We start from the raw sequence: 21,888 nt of genomic DNA on the forward strand, positions 1-21,888 counted from the left end.
TCCATTTATTTGGACCTCAGCCTCAACAAAGTGTCATCTCCTTCCTTAACCCTAACTTACTTACCTTTACTCTTTGACCTTGTCCCTCTCCTTTACTCTATTGGCACTATTCTACTCTATAGTTCTAGCACGACTTGACTTGGCTCTACTCCTTTTTTTGCTTTTACATTAGGGATAGGGCCACACGGTGGAGTAGTGGTTAGCACTCTCGCCTTGCAGCGAGAAGACCCGGGTTCGAGCCCCGGTTGGAACAAGGGCCTTTCTGCATGGAGTTTGCATGTTCTCCCCGTGTGTGCGTGGGTTCTCTCCGGGTACTCCGGCTTCCTCCCACAGTCCAAAAACATGCAATGTGGGGATAGGTAAATTGGACACTCCAAATTGACCATAGGAGTGAGTGTGAGAGTGAATGGTTGTTTGTCTCTATCTGTGTGTGGCCCTGCGATGGACTGGCGAACTGTCCAGGGTGTACCCCGCCTATCGCCCGATGTAGCTGAGATTGGCACAGCACCCCCCGCGACCCTCTGGTTGAGGATAAAGTGGTAGATGATGACTGACTGACTGACATTAGGGATAGTATTTGGTACCTGGTACTTCTTTAGTACCTGCTCTGGCGAGATTCCAAGTGAGCTGAGCCGAATATGACGTAGACAGACTGATGGCCCCTGATCGGTCAGAGAGTGTCGTCACAAGAGTCGTGAACACGACATCCGGCAAAGGAATCAAACCGAACAATGCCGAATAGTAGATCAGTTAAAAAGATAAGAAAAAATCCATTTCTAAAATCTCAATATTTATCAGAGGAGTCTGGTGTATTTAGCGACAGCACTGCTGAAAGCCGGCGATTGTGAGCCAAATCACAACTGTGCTCCGTTTTTCCAGGAAGTACTGAACTAGTGTTTTTAATTCACTGATTCTAATGATTCAGTACACACCGAAAAACAACTAATTTGTGTTTGTCGCATGCAAAAAACATTCAAGACATGAAAGACATTCAAGCTGGGTTTTATCGTCCACCCTCACCCTCGCAATCCAAATCTTGACCCTGAACTTAACCAGTTCCTCAGAAATGTGGTCCTGTCTCATTAGGACGAGGTGTTTATGCCAGAAAAAGGTCCAGAAGGGCCGTTCTGTGTGGGCAACACAAGTCATCCTAACTTCAAACTTGTTCCATCCATGCCACACATCTCACATCTCAAACCTTCAAATGGGCCTTTGAATGAAGAGGCAGAAAACGAGTGCAGCCAGCAAATGTCCACACTTGAAAAACCTGCACTTGTGTTCTCTCACACAAACACACCCACACTCGCGGGATGTGGACCGACATGGATGTAGAAATCCATCTTTCCTTCTTCTGTGCTTCGTCTACCCAGCGTCTGTTCTGTAAACCCAGTTTTCTGTTCATCTTTCCCAGAGAAAACATGTCGGTGTTTTTGTCTCTCTGTCGAGCTCCATCTGTTGTAAATCCGTGTTTGCATTTGTTTACGAGCGTATTTGCGAACATTGCGAGCGTTAGATCTATATTTTACCAGCGAGAATCGTGGCACCCACTCGCGTCCTAGCTGGCACGCAAATCAAAGAAAATGACAAGTGGAGAGCAAGACCGAGATTCCGATTCAGAGAGAGGGAGAGAGACACTTCCATTGAAGCCTTGTTTAAATGTTGATTAAGCGATCTTATCCTGCTGAGAGCACCAGGGCAACTGGCATCATTCCCAGCTGCTGGAAAACATGTTTCTCCTAAAGGAAGCTTTTCAGGAGTAGAACACAGAATACTTAGCTTTGAGGAAAACTTGATGTTGAACTTTTCTTTTGGCTTATGACACAGATCCATTGCTATAATAAAGGTCATGAGACAATTTGAAAATTTAACCGGATAATATGTTAGAGTCAAGCTTAGAGGTTGACCACAAACAGGATTTCCTATGGCTGATGCAGATCTTAAGAAATCAGTGCAGCTGATGGTCACCAAATGATGCAGAATTAATTTTTTTTGCTGCTATGTTTGGTTGGTTTTTTGTTTTTCCACCATCTGATAAAAATGCTTGACTTATTTATTTAAAAAGACTTATTTGTCACCCAATTGGCATGTTGTGTCTGCGCTGCAGTGCACTCTTATATTTTAAATAAAAATAATGCGAAAAAAAAACAATGAAATATTCAATACATGTGATCAAAAAACTAACTAAATCATTTTTGGACACAAAAATTTAATTGAGTGACTTGGTAACATATATCCAGTTCCTGAAAATAAAAAATGTCTAACTGACATAAATAAGTGATAATGGCTGATTAATTAAATAAATTAGCCATTTTTAAAAAAAACAAAAAAACAATGAATTACTCAGATTAAATCCATTTTCCTCTAGTAAACATACTTTTACTGTAACCTTTAAAAACATATTTTTCCTTTCACAACCATAACACTAAGGAAATTCCCTCATATTTGATTGTTATTTATGAATGTTTTAATAGCATCAAACCGACTGAACCACAGATTTCTAAGTAACTAGCACCAGCACATGAACAAAAGTGTGCACCAGTAACACAAGCGTTGACTAAAATGTGCCTGCAGCAGCTGGTGTGACCAGAGAGACAGTTGGTAAGCTGTGAAGATTTGCCCTTGGATCAACAAATGACATTCCTATAAACACTTTAAGTTGCCCACAAAATGTTTTTCTACTGTTCAGGATACGTGCTTTTAGACCCCGACCCGCCTCTGTGCTGCCGCTGTATACAGTCAGGTCCGACAGTATTGCTTGACAGTGCACATTTTCAGATGAGGCCGCAGCATATAAATGATGTTACATTGATTCTGTTCACGATGAAACAGAGGCAGCAAAAAAAAAAACAAGCACCTAAGGTTACGTAGTGCATCTTTAATCCCTCATTTGCAGGTGTCCCCAGTGACCCCCTGCTCTTAACAAATGATCCTGGTCTTAACAAAGCCGACTGTACGTGCACAAGGCCGTAAGAGTGAATGTAAATTCTGCATCATAGGGTGTTTTTTTCTTCTTCTTTGCAAATGTAACCCGATGCCCCGCCCGAGAGGCATTACACCTCTGCTCTTTTCAAACACGGAGCGAAAATATCCACAGGCATTTGTTAACCGTTCAGTTGGCAGATGACAAATAGCGTGTGGGAAAGTTTTAATAAACTTCTGTCAGTGACAAATTAAGCGTCTTGCTTCTGTGTAAGCCCACGGCATATTGTTGTCTGAGGAAGATGTATACACTTGCAGCCTGCAGGTTCGCTGCTTGTTTATCACAGGGAATCAGATGTCACAGTCTGTGGTTACCCAAATTAAAAACCTTGAATCAAGTGCTGAATTTGTGATTCATTTGTAGTGTTCTACCACAGAAGAAAGAAGGCAGTTCAGATGTAATTTAATAAATCATTAAGGATTATCTTTTAAGAAATCACATTTTTTTTTTTTAAATACAATAACCTTTCTAATTGTTACCTCTATCTAGACGGTTATGGCTTGATGGGTTTTTAAAAAAAAGGAATATTTACAGGTACATGCCACCAACTGTTATAGGCAAACCTTTAGTTTAATACAGTAAATGAACTGTTTAATTTGGTGAATGCATGTATCTGGACGTGAACCCTGGACCTAGGCTTCGAAGTGTGACTCCTTAGCAACTGAGCTAATAGGGAATGCACACTAAATTTGTTATGGTGGTAAATGTTGGCCGAAATGCCAGGGCCGATTTCCTGTCCCAGACCTTCACTGGCTGTAAGTAATACATTATAAAACTGAACTGAAGCTGCGGGCTGTATAAAATCTGACCGGGTCGGACTGCCTGTTCTATGCCATGCGTTCTCAGTCAATTAAATTCTCATCCTTGCAATAAGAGCGTCCGTCCATCCATCCTCTACTGCTTTATCGTCAACATAAGGGGAGCTGTGCTAATCTCAGTGAACATAGGGCAAAAGGTCAGGTATACCCCGGACAGATCGCCAGTTAGAGACAAACAACCATCCACACTCATAGTCAATTTACCTCATCCCCATATTGCATGTTTTTGAACTGTGGGAGGAAACCCACGCACACACAGGGAGTACATGTTCTGACCAGGTCACAAACCCAGGTCTTCTTGCTGCAAAGGCAAGAGTGCTAACTGTGTGGTCGCTAGTTAATCTTTTGTTGGAATCTTGCTTTTAAATTAAATTGAGATGTAGTAAGGCATATCAAATTACTCACAACACAATTATTTTTAACAATTATGGCTCCATAGAATTGATTAATTGTTGTTTATTTCTCATAACTATCTGGCTCAGTGAGCACTGACATTTCACATTCATATCAGAGTTGCCTCTCTCCGTAACCACACTCTTTCCAACTGTACCAAAGTGTACATTTTCTCTAAAGTCAATTTGTGCTAAAAATGATTGCTGTAGCATAAGTTAAAGCAAATAACTCTTATCAATTTATTTCTGTTGGCTGACTTGTATCCGTTGCTTCCTGGGATGCATCACAGTCTCTCCTTTGCCTCCGTGTGGGAAGCAACATTCAGTCGTAGAGAGCGACTTCACATTCGGCATCACTCTCATGATATACTAATAACAACACAGCTTGCTGCCATAACTATCTCCACCTCCTTTTGTGCTATATTTGGATTGGTGGACTCAATGCTTTACATATGTTTATAATTGGGGATTAGCTCAGCAAGAATTATCACGGCTGCTCAGTGTCACATCAAAAAGCCCACACTGTATGTTGTTCAATATGGTTTAAGGTTTTGACTTGTACACTTTGACATTTTGTATTCTTCTAAAAAGACAGTAGAACCCCTGCTATAAGGATATGGGTTATTTTTCCTGTCAGTCGATATGATATTTAAAAACAAGATGTCCGTCTGAGATAGAAAGTTGTTCCCAAGCAGTGTTTTCCCAATGTCTTGCACACACACACACACTATATATATATATATATATATATATATATATATATATATATATATATTTATTGGGTGAGCTGCTCAGCTTTAAACCTCCCATGGAGCTCTCACCTTTGCCTCTCGTCTGGAGAGCAGAGCAGGGCAGATAAACAGGTGATAGCTGAGATATCACTTCATGTCTCTGTGAGTCTGACTGTGAGTGCACACAGAGAGCTTAGGATGAGACGACTAGCTGTAGGTTATTTATCTTTCAACCTGTTGGCTGGGCTGAACTGTCAGCTGCTTGATGTGTGTGTGAGTGAGTGAGTGAGTGTGTGTTTGTTTGTTTGTGTGTGTGTGTGTGTGTATTCGTGTCTTTGTGAGTTACAGAAAATGTAAAAAATGTAGGTACACTTTCTGGGGCCGTATAAGTGCTCTTTCAGGGTTAGGCACTTTGTTGTGATGGCCAAGGTAAGGGTAAGGGGGCTAGGGGATGCATCATGTCCTCTCTAGGATATCAAAACATGTGTTTGTGTACTTCTGTGTCTCAGGCTGTGCTCACGCGTATGTTTGTCAGGCAAATAGCAGCTAGATTTGATTATTTGAAGGTTAAAGTAATTTACATTACATAAATACAAATAAAGTGTTTCAAAAAAATAAAAAGGCAAACTAAATTAACCAATAAAACCAGATTGATTCTTTTAGTTTTGTTCTGACACTAAATATCTCAGGTACAGAAATCCAAGAGAATATCATCCCTCCAAAATGTTTTATTTCTCAGTGAAAATTGGTGCTTTTCCATGCCGCCTCACATTATAACAATAAAAGTACAGTATGTAATCTCTGCCACTGGGAATATCTCAGTCAAAACAATAACAAAAGACTTGGTTTGACGATGTCGGGAAGCGGCGTAGGATCATGGGAATTGCTGTCTTGTTGTCTCGTTTGCTTCTTTCACTCATCTATTAGTGGAGAGTTCACATAATAAAATGAAAAAAATTAAAGACAACAACACACTGGCTCATTATTTATACCAAACGTTTCTGTCCTCACTCTGACATCTCATAGGGGGTTTGCCTGGAAATAATCGCCGACACGGGTGGTTGATGTCATTAACAGTTGGTTAAAATTAAATAATCTATTACTTTGAGTAGAAACTCAAGTTTCTATTAATTTAAGTAGTGTTGGAAACATTTTGGGTAAAGGTTGCGTTAACCTATCTGGGGTAACTGTTCGTCAAACTCACTATTTTTATAATCAGCCGATTGTCAGCAATGTACTGGAGCAATGAAATGGACGTGCATCTCATTTCCAGTAGATGTAGTTTGTTCTTTTGTCAGGCAGCTGATGGATTGCAAAGAAGCTCTTCACCATTTCTCACAGGTGAAGATATTTATGACCTCGGCGCTCATTCGTTTGCTGATTGATGCTCTCGCCGACGCTGCAGATCACAGTGCTGCCCCTCCAGTTTCCACACTGTGTGTGTGTGTGTGTGAAAGGTTTATATTTTTAGTTTCAGTGCAGGTAGACAGTGAGGGAGCTATTTTTTTTTTTTTTACAGGCCGGCTTGCATGATTTTGCCTGCAAAAATAAATTAAATCGTAAGTCACCGTAATGTTTGTGTTTGAGGAATTCTCCAGAATCTCTGGTGATATCTGTGGTGTTGTGATGAGGTGTCGGGAACCAAATGAAGTGCGGTGTTTTTTAAGGTTCATGTACAATTGAGGGACAACACCAATGACACTATTCCATTCTACACTTCTAGCATTACTCGGCTCGACTCTACACAGTTTGGTATCAAGCACGTTGTTTTCTATTACTATAGTACCTCCTCAACGTGGGCGTTAGCACGGCTGCACAAAACTGTTGTGACGTTATTTTAAACATGACACAAACAAACTAGTGAAGGGCAAAGCAGTTGTGTAAAACAACTGAACTGAAATACGGCTAAACGGGTTGTGATTCGGCTCAAGATCACTGGTCTTCAGCTGTGCTGTCGCTAAATACGCCAGACTAAATACACAGACCCCAGATATTGAGATTTTAGGAATTTTCCTTTGCTAAATTTTGGAGATTAACACATGTTTTCAGGATTTTTAAGTCTTTTTGTTAAACTGATCTACAGTTCGGCATTGTACGGTTTGATTCTTGTGTCGGACGTCATGCTCATGACTCTTCCAGTGACGACAATCTCTGACCAATCAGTGACCGGGAGTCTGTCAACATCACATTTTAGTATCGGCTCAGCTCGTTTGAAGCCTCGCCAGAGCGGTTACTAAAAAAAGACCAGGGACTATCCGCAGCCGAGCCGAGTTGTGCTGGTAGCTTAAAAGTGCCGTAAGCTACAGTGTGGTTCACAGGCTTAGAGGTTAGCTGCTCTGGAAACTGAGGTCATACAGTTAAAGGTCCAGTGTGTGTGATTTAGTGACATCTAATGGTAAGACTGCAGAGGGCAACAAATACTCCCCTGCTCATGCCTTCCTTTTTTAAATTTGTCAAGGAACTACGGTGGCCCTCAAATAACTATATTTCACGACTCTCTCTGCTGTTTTCTTGCATTTTCTGACTTGGTTTATGCATCGAATTATGTGCGCGGAGTCTTTCTACCATTTTTGCGTAGTTAACTTCCATTTCAAAATGTGAAAACATCAACGTAAGATGGTTGCCTCCAAAGCGCAAGCGTCTTTCCTAACATACATGCATATCAAAGCACTAAGGCAATTTATTTATTTAAAACAATGAAACACTTATTCAAAGCCAACAAACAAACCTCAGTGACATGCTTGTATGCATGCAGACACACGTGCGCGCATGAACGCTACATCCATGCCGACAGAGCTACGCAAAATGGCCCAAATTTTACCATTCACCCTCACAGATATATTATGTCTCATTGCTATAGCAACTGCTGACAGCTAGCAGTCACCGTTGTCATGGGAACAACTTGACAGGCTCCTAAGGAGGAGCGAGGGGGGGTGTTTTGGGGGGTTAGAGAAAAATGGAAACAAAAAAGGAACCAACACAGCAGATGATTAAAGACCACATGTGTTTTTAAACGATGAGTTAAAATGCGTGAATCATATTTGACTTCAGGTGACAAGTCGAGTAAACTTTATAATGTGCACCCTTTGAATTTGCAGCCACCATTTAAATGTTGTTTAAATAAAACACAAATGCTATCAAGGAAAGAAAGTATTTTCTTTTCCATCCAAACCTGAACATGCCCCTCCTCCCAGATTCTTGTGCTTCATTTGTTTTTGCTCCCACACTCCTCTCTTTCATCTCCTTCCCCTCCTCCACCTCTCAAAGACGGCTTTTAGATGATTAAAACACAACGCCGAGAGTAATAGAGTATTTTTTATTACTATTGTTCTCTTTCAGCTTGCCTCTCCAGGTGCCGATTGAATCTGTTTGAAATATAGTCCACTAGGTTTCACTTTAGGGCAACATATTTCATTGAGTCTTAGGTGACTTTAAAGAGAGGGAGGAAAAAAAACAATACAAACACAAAGCAGTTGGACAGGTGCAAAACACAAACTACATCTAGTTAATTAACTCGTAACTCCCGTGTAGTGAATGAACAGCCACTCTAAAAAATGAATGGCATTACAAAACCTTGCAGACAGAAAACAAACAAATCAAATAAAGAAAAGAGCAAACCCTCAAATTAATTATTAATTACGACACAATAAAAGCCTCTTTCACGTGAAGATTTGTGAGTATAGCCATGAATTTTAACACCAAGACCATGTGCTTTAAGAAGTGTAGGAGTTTGACCTTCACGTAATGTCTCCAAGGTCATTCTCATTCTTTGGGTCGGCACTGCAATGACACATAATTTTCCGCATATACATATATTTTACGACACTTGTAAGAGACAATACCGGTTACCAACTGTAGGGGGACCCGAGAACAAATCCTACATTGTGTGACTTTAACACCTTTTCCATTGTTTTGGTTGTTTATTTTTCACGCCTGCGTCACCTCGGAGTAAAAATATGAAGTCACAAATGTTATTTCACTTAGTTGAGTTATTTTAGTCTGTGCTATGCTCTCTATCTTATTTGTTTTAAACATGTACTATAAGGCGGGCCACGCGGTTGGTGTAGTGGTTAGAAGACCCAGGCTCGAGCCCCGGTTGGAACAAGGGTCTGTCTGCATGGAGTTTGTTTTCCCCATGTTCCTTCCTTAATATGGGAATTAGGTAAATTGGACACTCTAAATTGAGGTGTGAGTGTGAGAGTGAATGGTTGTTTGTCTATATGTGTGTGTCGCCCTGTGATGGACTGGCGAACTGTCCAGGGTGTACCCCGCCTATCGCCCTATGTCAGCTGAGATTGGCACAGCACCCCCGCGACCCTCTGGTGGAGGATAAAGCGGTAGAAGATGGATGGATGGATGTATTATAAGGCCAAAGGAGGAGTTATTTACATTTACATGACTAAAAAAAAGCCGTTTTGCTTCATAAAATGGCAGCTCAGATACTTTTGATTATTTACACAAATGGCATGTGGGTGCCGAGGTCAGAGGGTCATAATAAAAGTTTCAACTGGAGCTGTTTTTTTATGACTTGACTTTAAATAAGCTTCTGTGGGAAAATGTCAATAGTCGACACACACACACACACACACACACACACACACACACACACACATTGAAGAAAGATATTGACAGATTGAGGAGCTTAAACTACTCAGTCTGACCCTGGCAACATCATCATGGTGATGCAGCAGCGTGTGTGTGTGTAATGGAGAGGCTGAAGTGATGACTCACTGGTAGACAAGATGCACTTAAAGCTATAGTGTTGTTGTTTTTTTTTGTTCTTTTTTTTTTTTTTTTTTTAAATGTGTCACTCTTTATTTATATTCACAATGATTTGCAAGAACAAGAACGTCGACACAGAATTGACAGTGCATAATATGAAGTGAGGGTTGTGACAAACTGAGCACTGTGTACTGTTCCCTGCAACGCTGTTGTCACATTCTGTAAATACGAGTGAACCATCTGTCCTCCCAGCTCTGCCTCGCTGCCTCGCTGCTGCTGCTGCCTCGCTGCTGCTGCCTCGCTGCTGCTGCTGCTGCTGCTGCTGCTGCTGCTGCTGCTGCTGCTGCTGCTGCTGCTGCTGCTGTGATCCACAGCAGATATCGCTGTTAATTTTTCAAGATGTACTCTAAAATCTTGGCAAATGGCACATGGACCAATTATGGACCCTTCATTGCCAATAATTGCGTTTGCTCTCCTGTATAAGCTCACGTTATTTTTCACCTTTGTTCTTTTTTTGAGTGACTTATTGGTTTGTTCTCTTGTACTTTGCCAGAGAATAACCAGGCCGCGTAATTTGTGGTATAATTTTTGTCCCATTGTTGGTCAGTGATGACATTCTTTTTTTTCTTTTTTAAAAAGAACGTTTTTCCTTTCTGTATCATTTTCCTTCATTTTGTACTAAGCCGTTCCCCAATGTAATGGCTAATCCTGATCCAAATAAACTAAAAGAAGAAAATAACTCATGTTGTGAGCTTTATAAGAAAAAATTAGCAATAACACTTATGTCAAAAGTGGTCAAACCTCTGTCGTTAATTCAAACTCTATTTTTGTTGTTGTTCACGGTGACATTGGTAGCAGTTGGCATTGGCAACAATGGTGTGCCACTCTGTAGCCGTCACAACATCTTCACTCTATATTCACACTGAATATTATTTTAATAATGCATGATTCAAAGCAACTGTAGTAGGTTTTTGTGGAGGAACATTGGAGGTTCGGTGTTTTCCTGGAATACAGATTCGCTCCTGTTATGAATGCAGCTCAGCCTGACAATCAGTTCATGGACAATCACACACGTTTTCTTTTTTTCTCTCATACATACAGTTTGAAATGATCTGTACATTAAAGTGCAATTTCTCTACTTTCAGGTGAGTCGGGTTTTCCTCAGCTTAGACAGAACTGTGTGGGAGATTTGACCCTTTTAACAGGGACTGCGTTCAAAACTCTTTTGTCTCTCGGTCTGAGCAGCTGTGTCTTCCTGTGTCACTTTATACTCTGAACTTAAAGCACCGTGTTAAAAAGGGCTAAATCGCCCACACACTTCTGTCTGCGCCAGTGATGACCTGCTCGAGTCAAAGCCGAGACTTGGCACTTTGATGTGTTATCCATTATTCTATTTTAAAGCAAATGCATTAAAGCGCAGAGCCTTAAAAAAACAAAACAAGAAGGTGCAACTGTCCAAATACTGACTGTCTTGACTTTACATGACAAATGGAAATAGGGATTTAATCCTAGTCCTATTCATAATATAATTTCAGTGTCAACACCCTCACTTCATTTCTACTCCAGTATTTTCGCTGAGGTCTTTGCTGAGAGCAAATCACGAAAACAGTGCACGGAGACGTCATAAAGCATTAAGGACTGCAGCTTTTCACCGGTTTTATGGTGGACATGCAGTTCGACTTTGTGACTGTAGAAGAAAAAAAATCCCATTTCTCCTTGAGAAGTCCTGCCTTCCAGAAATATTCCTGTTGCTCAGCGGAAAAAAAAAAACCCAACCCCAAATGTCCAAATGTGTGCTTCCTCCTTGTATACATGACTAGTCATAATGAAATCATGGTGAAAAAGAACATATGGACTAAACATTTACTCTTTTCCCCCCCTCCCTTCTCTCTCTCTCTCTCTCTCTCTCCAGTCCACCCCGCTCCACCTGGCAGCAGGATACAACAGGGTGAGGATAGTTCAGCTGTTACTACAGCATGGAGCAGATGTCCACGCCAAGGACAAGGGGTATGTACGATAAAGGAAAGTGAAATAAAAATGAGATTTTAAAAGGAAGAGAAGTTAAAAAAGAGCCCAGAATTTGAATAAAAGGATGTTGTTCATTATAATTAGCGCTGCAACGAACGATTGTTTCCTGTCGATTATTTTCCTCAATTAATGGAATAATCGTCTGGTCCAGAAGGTGTTGAAAACCTGGATATGACGATGTCTTGTTTTGTCCACAAACCAAAATGAATTTCAATGATTTATTTGTTATATGGAGCAAATAATATATTCACATATAAGAAGCTGAAACATCAAAAACACTCAATCTGATTAATTGAGTAATTGATTCAGCCATAATTATAATATCAAACCAAACTAAAAGACATTTTTGATTGTGAGTGCAATGTTTTTGCCAATTATGGGATGTTTGCTATCAAATTATGTTGTATTATCAACGTCTTTATCGAGTTGAAGACATAAAAATGCGGTGGTGAGATAATGAGTTCTTTTTTTCCCCTCTTGTTTTTGACTCCTCCAGTGGTTTGGTGCCTCTACACAACGCCTGCTCGTATGGACACTATGAAGTTACAGAGCTTCTGCTTAAGGTAAACACTATAACTAAAGTAAAGAATATGAGTATATTTGTGTGATTCAGTTATTACATTAACAAAAAAAAGATAGTCTTTCATCTCAATGGGTATTTTTAGTGTTTCCTTTAAAGTTTTTTTGTTTTTGTTTTTTGAGGGGAAAAAAACAGATGCTCCTGAAAAATCTCCCTGTGCTTTTTTGTGTCCTTTCCTTCTCTACCTGCTTCACGCCGCTCTCTCTCTTCTCCTCCTCCACTGATCCCCGTTTTCTTTTTTCCTTTCAGCATGGAGCGTGCGTTAATGCCATGGATCTGTGGCAGTTCACTCCGCTCCATGAAGCGGCATCTAAAAACCGAGTGGAGGTCTGCTCCCTGCTGCTGAGCCACGGGGCCGACCCGACCCTGCTCAACTGCCACAGCAAGAGCTCCGTGGACATGGCGCCCACTCCTGAGCTGAAGGAGAGACTCACATGTGAGTGTGGCATTTACATAAACAGCAGCCGCTCCGTACGACACCTCTAAATGCGTCATGGTGCTGAATTAATGAAGAGATGATATTTTGTGGAGGGTGTGTTTGCATATGTCGTGGGGGGTGGGTGTGACGATGGGGGGGGGGGGGGGGGGAGAGGGGTTAGTGTAAACTCTCTTGTTGTTTCCTGAAGCAGAAAACAAAGAATTATGAGCGTGAAGCGAGACAGATGCCAGTATCTAATAATCAGCACATTTACATGCTCGGATAAGCTGAGCGGAGCAAATATAAATTCTTTTCCGGGTGTTTGTACAGTTGTTGTCGTGTGTAGCCATGAGTTCAAAAACACAATGGCAGAAGAGAGCAGCGGTCGGCTGGTATGGGTTTTTCTGTGGCCGATCTTTAGAAAACTGTACAATGTAGATTTTGCTGACAGTTAAATTCAAATTTAACGAAGCAACAAATATTTATTGAACGACGAACATGGTTTTTCTCTCCACTCTGCATTTTTCTGTCTGTACTTTAATCCACTTGTGTTTTTGAGAGCAGAATTATGATGTAAACATACATAAATAAGTAATTAATGGTCAATGCCGATCATTTAAAAATGACTAATCGGACGATTTATTATTTGGGTTTACCTCTAAGAATATTAAGAAATCTTATTTGGTTGAATGGTGGCACCTTTGCTTCAGAATGACAGGGTAGAGCCAGTTTTAATGAGCTTTTCGCTTTCAATACCCTTAAATAAATATCGTCTCTTGTTCTATTTTGAAATGAAGTTGATACTTTCATCTTCTTCTTCTTTGTTTCCAAAAATTGACAAAAATGTTCATAAAATCTATTCATCTTTTTCAGGCATTGAATTATTTTAAAAGTAAATGAAACAGATCATTTATGAATGCAACAGAGCAGTTTAGTGAAATGAATTTTCTGTGTTTTTCTTCAGTTAAAGCAAACGCAGTACAGCAAGTCTTTGTCTCTGCCAGGAATCTTTTCACCTGAACCTTCCAATGAGAGAAAGTGGCCTTGAATTTCAGCCTCCTCTTTGCCTTGAATTCATATTTTTTTGTTTTCCCAACAGTAAGAACTGATTTCGTTTGCATCACCTTGACAAAAGTGAAAGGTGTTGAAGGTACCAAACGTGACATTGGAGCGAGTAGAGCGTAACGGTGGCCTCTTAAAGGAATAGTGTGACATTTTAGAAGAAGCAGTTATTTGCTTTTCTGCTATGAGGTTGCCAGGCAACAGCCTTCAAGGCCAGGGCGTGCCTGCTGAGATAGTCTACTATATAGTGTATATTTCTGCAAAACCAAAACTCTACAAAACAATTTGTACACGATGAAAGAAATAGGCTTTTTGCTAAGCTGAACTAACAGTGTCATGGCTCCAACTGAGAGATAAATTAGATAAAAATGTAGGAAGTTTTAAATCTCCACAAAAATGTGAGCCAAAAAGCATGTCCATCTTCTGTTCCTTTAAACCGTGGACTTTAACCTGAAATAAAACACTGCAAATACATCCACACACAACACTCACAGACATGAAAAATACGTTCAGAATAAATTGCTAAGAGGCTTTTTCCAATACACCAACTATTTTCTATGTTGTTCAATTTGTCCCCCCCCCGTCTTAACCAAGAAGATGCGACATCTGTGGTGCCCTTTCCATTTGTCTGAATGTCTGATTATGAATGCATGAACGCCGTTGCTCCGACTCAAAGCAGAATCCTTTTATGCTGCTTAAAATGCTTCTGAAACAAAGTAGTTTGGTAATTTTTTGGTCCTCGAGGGGATAATCAGTTGTTTCCGCTCCGTGTGCTGTTATAATGCACTGGGGGGGAGAAAAAACAAAAAAAACAACAACAACTTTGAAGTAATGTAGGAAAATGTGTCTGTGTCTGTCTGTGTGCTCTCAGATGAGTTCAAGGGCCACTCGCTTCTCCAAGCTGCTCGAGAGGCTGACATGGCAAAAGCTAAGAAGACCCTGGCGCTGGAGATCATCAACTTCAAACACCCACACACACATGAGACCGCGCTGGTGAGATAAACACACAAACACTGCACCGTACTTAACAATGTCCACACACGTGACCATACAAAGACGACATTTCTGTGTCGTAGCATTGCGCAGTGGCATCGCCTCACCCCAAAAGGAAACAGGTGACAGAGCTGCTGCTGAGGAAAGGAGCCAACGTTAATGAAAAGAATAAAGAGTAAGTGTTTACTTTTACATATATGTGTACAAATAACAGTGTAAAACCATGCTTTAAATAATTGTTTATTACCTGAGAAACCAACTCAGACCTATTATCCTTCTTTTTCTTGTGCAGTTTCATGACTCCTCTTCACGTGGCTGCAGAGCGAGCTCATAACGATATTATGGAGGTGCTTCAGAAACACGGTGCAAAGGTAAACTGCCACCATTTATATTTCTTGTAGTATCAATTTATCTCTCTCTCTTTTCTTCCACCTAATCATGATTAAATACTATGATAATCTGTTTTATATATATCTATGTGTCTATATATATATATATATGTATATCTACCCATCCTTCAATTTGTACATCAATCCACTTCTCTACACATGCTTAAATCAAAAGTTTTTATTTAATATACTGTAGGTTTACTGCAGTGCACAGCTCCCATTAATTATTATAATAATTATGATAATTATTTAATTAACTGATTCAATACGCACTAGTTTATATAGAGATACAGCGCCATCTACAGAGGCGGAGTCAGATGTTGGTTTTCTCCTCCGCATGTACAGTATATCAACAGAAAGTAGGGCAGCATGCAACAACAAGAGTCACTTTTCAGTAAAAAAAAAGAAAAAAGTCACTCGTCACGTTGTCATTACCAGAAAAAATTGTGTCTTCTTGAACTTCACCGTGTGATCACTCTGGTACTGACCCGTGTATGTACGCATCATAACTGTAACATGGAGCTGAGTGTGGAACAAAATGTGATTAAATGTCCTCCAATATCCACACTCCACCTACACACTGCCATCTCTAACAATATACCTGTTTATTACACCACTGTAGGCAGTGTTGCGAATCCACTGCTTTATGACTGTATTGATATAATCATTTTTTTTGCTTTAGGTTATTTGTCGGATTAGGTTAAAAACAGACTTTTGTGTCTGTTTTTTAGTGTCTCAAATGATTTGTCCATTCGATTATTTGCATCAATATCTCAATATATGCTGGATGAACTTTAACCACAGCTGAGAAAATTATTAATGTTAAGTATTTAACAATAAACATCATATTTTTCATCAACAATGAGGTTAAATGTTGAAGGAATTCAAAGCTTAAACAAGAATATAATGGTTTTTTCTGTGATTCTCTGTACTTACGTTTAAAAAGTGCCACAGTTTAAGGACCAAAACGAGGATCGTTTCATGAATTAGCACCTAAACGTGTTTGTGTTTTGCAGGTGAACGCCTTGGACACGCTGGGTCAGACGGCGCTGCACCGCGCGGCGCTGGCCGGCCATCTTCAGACCTGCAGGCTGTTGCTAGGATACGGGGCCGACGCCTCGCTGGTATCGCTGCAGGGTTTCACTGCTGCTCAAATGGGGAATGAAGCTGTTCAGCAGATTCTCAACGGTATGCTACCTTGTGTGTGTGTGTGTGTGTGTGTTTGTGGGTGGGTGGGAGAGTGGGCGGTCTGTTGGTGGGCAGATGTACAGGTGTTGTGCTCTGGTTGCTATGCAGCAGCTGGCAGTTAGGAGATCAAACTGGATTGTTTTGTAAAGGTCAATATTGATATTTTCAGACTGGATGGGTGCATATGATTTTTTTTTTTATCACCGTGTTCTGTTGTTCAGGAAACTCAATTGTTCTGCTTACAGTCAAACACGCCATGTGTGTTTTTGAATGAGTGCTAAGTAATCTTTTTAAAAACCTGCAAAGTTTGCGTCATATCAAAACACTGAGCAGTGGCAGATGTAACTACATGTGCAAAAGGAACCTCTGTGTCTTTGTGGAGTGTTTACCTTTGGTGCTCACACGGCACGGATCTGTGCCGCAGGTGCACCCATGGTAATTTGCCATGGGGATAATACACAACTCTATATATGGACATCCTGGGCGTGTTTGTTTATAGGTCACTTATTCAGGCTTTTTTCACATTTTCTTATGTGTTGTTGAGTCAAAGTTATGAGTAATTTTAGATTGTTTTTTTAGTAGTGATATAAAGTCATTAAATTGGACCGTTTTTCTTTTCTTCATAAAACGAGCCAACTGAACTTAGAACTATGACGTGTGTCCAAATTTCACAAATTCAATCCGATTTTAAACATTTTGAGTACTTTTTTGCTCAGGTGTGTTTATATAGTTGGTGAAAATGAAAGAAATTTGATTGACTATGTCGTGCTGAAAAAAGGATATAAGACACTATATGTTGCACATTCTTATACCCTCTGTATATACTGTTCATTTAAACATAGTAATTAAAAAAAACAGCCGAAATGCTCTGTGTCCTAAGGTTTAAGTCACTTTCACATTAATTCATAACTTTTAATAACGTGTGTGCAAAGTTTTTCTAATCCATGACGTTTCTCCATGTTCGTGCGCCGCAGAGAACGTCCCGGTGAGAAACTCCGATGTGGACTACAGACTTCTGGAAGCTGCTAAAGCCGGGGACCTGGACACTGTCAAGGTAATTCACATTGAATTACTGGGGAGTTTTTAAACTTTGTGGTCATTCCTGGTGAAGATAATCCCGATAAACGACATGTTAGAGTCTACAACTGAATCACTAAATACGATTATAAAAATTTTAAAATCTAAAAGTTCAATCTTAAAACAAATCTGTTTTTGGTACAGACACGTTTAAAAGTCTAAATTAGATAGATCAGTTTGCAAGTCACAAGTCGTTCTCCCAACACTCAATGTTGCCTTAATTAAAAAGAAAGAAAATAGACATGAAAGAACAGAACATTTTCTCAGTAGCCTCCATGTGCCTGATGACACCAATCCTGTGAAATAATTAGCTCTGAAGGAGCAGAGATCTTTTTTAAATTGCCTCATTAAGGGTAAGGATTAATGTAGACTCTTATTAAGAGAAAAAACATCTATGAACGTCACCCGGGCTCTGTAATTAAACATGTCACAATGTTGTTGTTAAAAGTGTGAATACTTGTTAATTGTGATGTCAGCAGTGAAGGAGATGATGCCTTATTTTGATGATCATTGACATTGCACCTTAGAGGAGATCTGCTAACATGACTTTTATTTTGAAATTAAAGTGGAAAAAAAAATGTGCTGACCTTTTATGACGGTTCTCGCTGCTCTTATGGAGTCCGACTTTTATTGATTTGCTTTTTAAATGCTAGTCGGATATTTTTTTTTGATTTTCCGTTTGTGAGGGCACACTGGTTTCGTGAAAAAAATAGAAGTAGTCTTTTTCACTTTTTTATTTAGATTTCCACTGAGTGTCAAAAGAAATCAAGGTGTTCGTGATGTCACTGGGATATTGTCAGAACCTGGCAGTGCTAAGTTAGCAGACGTTGACAGAAGCCTTTGGATGTCGGGAGAAAATGTGCACGTCTTCACACACTGACACATCCTCTTCAGCTGGATAACCTCACCTGTCTGTGTTTGTGAGGCTTTGGCAGATCGCTGAGGGATTTCAGGAAAAACAGACAAACATCTCTGCTCTGGCTTTCTGTCAGTCTCTGTCACGGACAGAGACTGACCGTCCTTTGTTCAAATGTTTGAAAGATGGTCACTGGTGACGGCTGTACGTCTTTCTCACAGTAAGAGTTTCTGCGTCGTCAAGGGATAAAAGTCTTTTAAATAAGGACTAGTTTCAGAATCACAATCTTCATTAATCTGTTGATTATGTTCTCGTTGAAACATGACAAATGTTTCCCAAACCAAAAATGTTCAGTTTTAATGATTTCTTTGTTACCTGGAGCAAAGAAAACAGAAAATTTTCACATTTAAGAATTAAAAAACAAACAAACATACAAATCGGTTATCAAAATAGTTGACGATTGTTATTCCTCCACGGCAGCCACTATACAGAGTTTTCTGTCAGTGTTTATCACCTTTTCAAAAATCATGTTCCAACAAATATCAGTTTTTACAATCCAGATATTCCCCCTTCTACACTCACTAATCTGACATGATTTATTATTACACACTGAACAGTGTTGTGATGCCTCTTCTGCGGCTTCACTTGCTCTGGCAGGTTACGAAGCTGAGCTGACGGGCAAGTCCGCAGATTTGTCTCTTTCTTGCTGTCTCATCTACCGTGTAGGTGTTCGTAAACGATACCACTGTTTCGTGTACGATACCGATACCTTTATTAGTCAGATACAGTAATTTTAGACCATTTATGAACTATCATTTCAAAGACACAATTCTCTAACTGTGTAACAAATATTGTTCTCCCAAAAACACGCGCCAACACGACTCAGCTAAAATGCTTCTGCTGAGTTTTATTTACATTGTTAGTTATCTGTCCGATATCCGATCCAGTGATTCTTGATACTGATTCCCATTCCCACTCAGGAGGATGATTTACATTTACTTTTGTCCTCCATTTTCACAGCAAAATTTTAAGTTAAGAAGTCAACCTGCCTTATCAGCGCCCTCTGCTGGCCCACACTTTTTTTTAATTACTTCACACAGTGTGATGGCCTTCAAGGCTGTATATTTTGAACTTGAACGGGTTCTTAAGGTTTGAGTTTTCACTTTCCTCCTATGTTCAAATGGCTTCTTTTTCTAAGCCAAAGATATTCCGTTTATTAGCCTGAATAACAAAAATTCTCACTTCTTTTGTTTATTAGTTAAGCTGTCAGAGACATCGTACAGCTTCTTGGCTGCACCACAGATAGCTCTAAGCTCATTTTTATCTGTTGAACCCCCGGGAAGCAAGCAGAGAACAACATATCTGCAAGAGCAGTCAACAGAATAATAAAAACACTTTTCCTAAAGAGAACATTTTCACAATAAATGTAAAAAACCATATCACAATGTTAAAACGCGACACAGATTCAACTCAACATCCTCTCTGGCTGGAAAAGCTGGAACCAGCAAACGCTGTCATATCCATCTTCATTTCCACTCACTTTGGCACAGATGACACTTTTTAAAGTGTTTTTCTGTGGAAATCCATTTCTCTTAAATTGCAGCTGAGGTGAGAGATAATGGCTGTAGATGGAGGTATGGGTTCACTGCTGAGATATTTCTTTTTTTACTTCCTGTACAGTGGGGTCCTCCTGGTGAGTTGTAGAAAGAAAGAAACTTTAAAATAGAATCTCAACCTGTGTTTTCTTTGCCGGCCTAAATGAAGGTGAAATTGAGTCTGAAAAGTATTGGAGCCGTTATGTGGGCAGCAGGTGTCGGACTCAGTTCAGCATTTTTTTCTCCGCCCTCAGTTATTAACTTCACTATTGTTACTGTTGCTCGCTAAAACCCTTTTCCCATATATTTCATTTCGCTGATGTACTTTTTCATCATACGTCTTGGCAGGTAGTCTCTCTTCTCTTTGTTTTTGTTTCTCTTTCACCGGCTCTGACGCATGTCTTTCTCGTTTGATGTCGTTTTAATGGAAAACAAAGGAATTATTGTTACAATACATAAACATTGGCATATCAAGGACATGATGGTGTATGTAAGACAACATTTTTCGCTGCTCTTTAAAATGAATATAATATATATTGACTGATACAGAAGTGGCCGAAGCTGCATTTTCGTGTGGTGAAAGTTATTTTATCTTATTTTTATGCTAATTCTGTTCATAATTTATTATTTTTACCTCATTTTCTTACTTATTCTGATTTCTTTTTTGCATTTGTTAATTGTTTTCTGTAACAATTCCCTCGTGTTGAAGCAGTAAAGTCCCATATAATCTATTCTTATCTATTCTGATATGATACAAATTATGTTTAAGGCAGGTTCCAGTTAATGCACCTGTTAATGGCACAGCAGCACTAAGCTCAACATAGAGACAATCAAGCATCCACTCTCACTGTCAATTTAGTGTCCAATTTGTCAAATTCCCAAATCTACATGTTTTTGACTGTGAGAGAAAGCTGTCATGCACACACAAGGAGACCATTAACGACCCTAACCACTACACCAACTGTGTGGTGGTTAAATCAAATCAAAATCTTGTAACATGTCCTCGTTGCAGCTCATTAATAAAGAAGACGGAAAAAACATGTATATTAATTGCAACTCTTATCCAGAATTTTACTCTGCCACAGATTTATTTTTGTGTCTTTTTGATCGATTAGCTGTGAAAGCTGAGGCTGGATTTTGATTGATTTTTTTTTTTCATCTTTTGTTTCTCTCTCTCTGTGTCTCTCTCCAGTCGCTGTGTACGGCTCAGAATGTGAATTGCAGAGATCTGGAGGGACGACACTCCACTCCCCTTCACTTTGCTGCTGGATACAACAGAGTGTCGGTGGTCGAGTACCTCCTGCACCATGGCGCCGATGTGCACGCCAAGGACAAAGGGTGCGACAGTCGTAAATAAATGTTAGAAAAATGAGTACAAATGCTGTTTTGAGGCTTCACATTTGTGTGTGTTTTCTTTTTCACTCTTACTCTGCAGTGGTCTGGTTCCCCTCCATAACGCCTGTTCATACGGCCACTATGAGGTGGCAGAGCTGCTGGTCAGACACGGTGCCTCGGTCAACGTGGCAGACTTGTGGAAGTTCACGCCGCTCCATGAAGCTGCCGCAAAGGGCAAATACGAGATCTGCAAACTGCTGCTAAAGGTCAGACTTGCACGGGTCCTGCTCTGTCCTTTTTATTTAACGTTACTATAACTTGAGTTCAGCTGAAACAGTCACAGACGTTTCTGGCGGTCAGTCACATGTCTCTTATGTGTCACATTTGAAGACGGCATCTTGAACTGTGGCATATTTTAAGGCCTTTTCTCATTGAAATTGCCATTTGAATCCAAACAATTAGCACTTTAATTGTTCTGTTTTTGAGGATTCTGTGTCCTATGCATATTTTTTAAATAAGAAAATCCATCTTTTAATAGCTGTAAGTTCTCAACCTTAATATTAGTGTATATAGTACTGTAGTAAAAGGTACAGTTGGTAGAATTTAGGATCATCTCTCAACAGAAATCATTACCTTAAAATCAGGATCACTCATGTGCCACAAAATCCTACAGACTGGTCATTAAGTATTTAGATTTTTTGACTGTCGTGTGGTGCCTCTCCCT

General features: G+C 39.9%; 1 protein-coding gene across 2 annotated transcripts in view; it reads left to right on the top strand.

The window, feature by feature from the left end:
- LOC131445906 (poly [ADP-ribose] polymerase tankyrase-1) overlaps window positions 1-21,888 on the top strand; it is an 82,842-nt gene that overhangs the window by 37,338 nt on the left and 23,616 nt on the right. For both annotated transcript variants that reach the window (XM_058616657.1, XM_058616658.1), the window contains 10 exons: window positions 11,556-11,650; window positions 12,168-12,234; window positions 12,501-12,687; window positions 14,603-14,724; window positions 14,808-14,899; window positions 15,017-15,095; window positions 16,130-16,301; window positions 17,276-17,355; window positions 21,022-21,167; window positions 21,265-21,430. In XM_058616657.1, coding sequence (XP_058472640.1) covers window positions 11,556-11,650; window positions 12,168-12,234; window positions 12,501-12,687; window positions 14,603-14,724; window positions 14,808-14,899; window positions 15,017-15,095; window positions 16,130-16,301; window positions 17,276-17,355; window positions 21,022-21,167; window positions 21,265-21,430 — 1,206 coding nt within the window. The remainder of the gene's footprint in view (window positions 1-11,555; window positions 11,651-12,167; window positions 12,235-12,500; window positions 12,688-14,602; window positions 14,725-14,807; window positions 14,900-15,016; window positions 15,096-16,129; window positions 16,302-17,275; window positions 17,356-21,021; window positions 21,168-21,264; window positions 21,431-21,888) is intronic.

Source organism: Solea solea, chromosome 19, assembly GCF_958295425.1.
Source record: "Solea solea chromosome 19, fSolSol10.1, whole genome shotgun sequence".
NCBI classification, from domain to species: Eukaryota; Metazoa; Chordata; class Actinopteri; order Pleuronectiformes; family Soleidae; genus Solea; species Solea solea.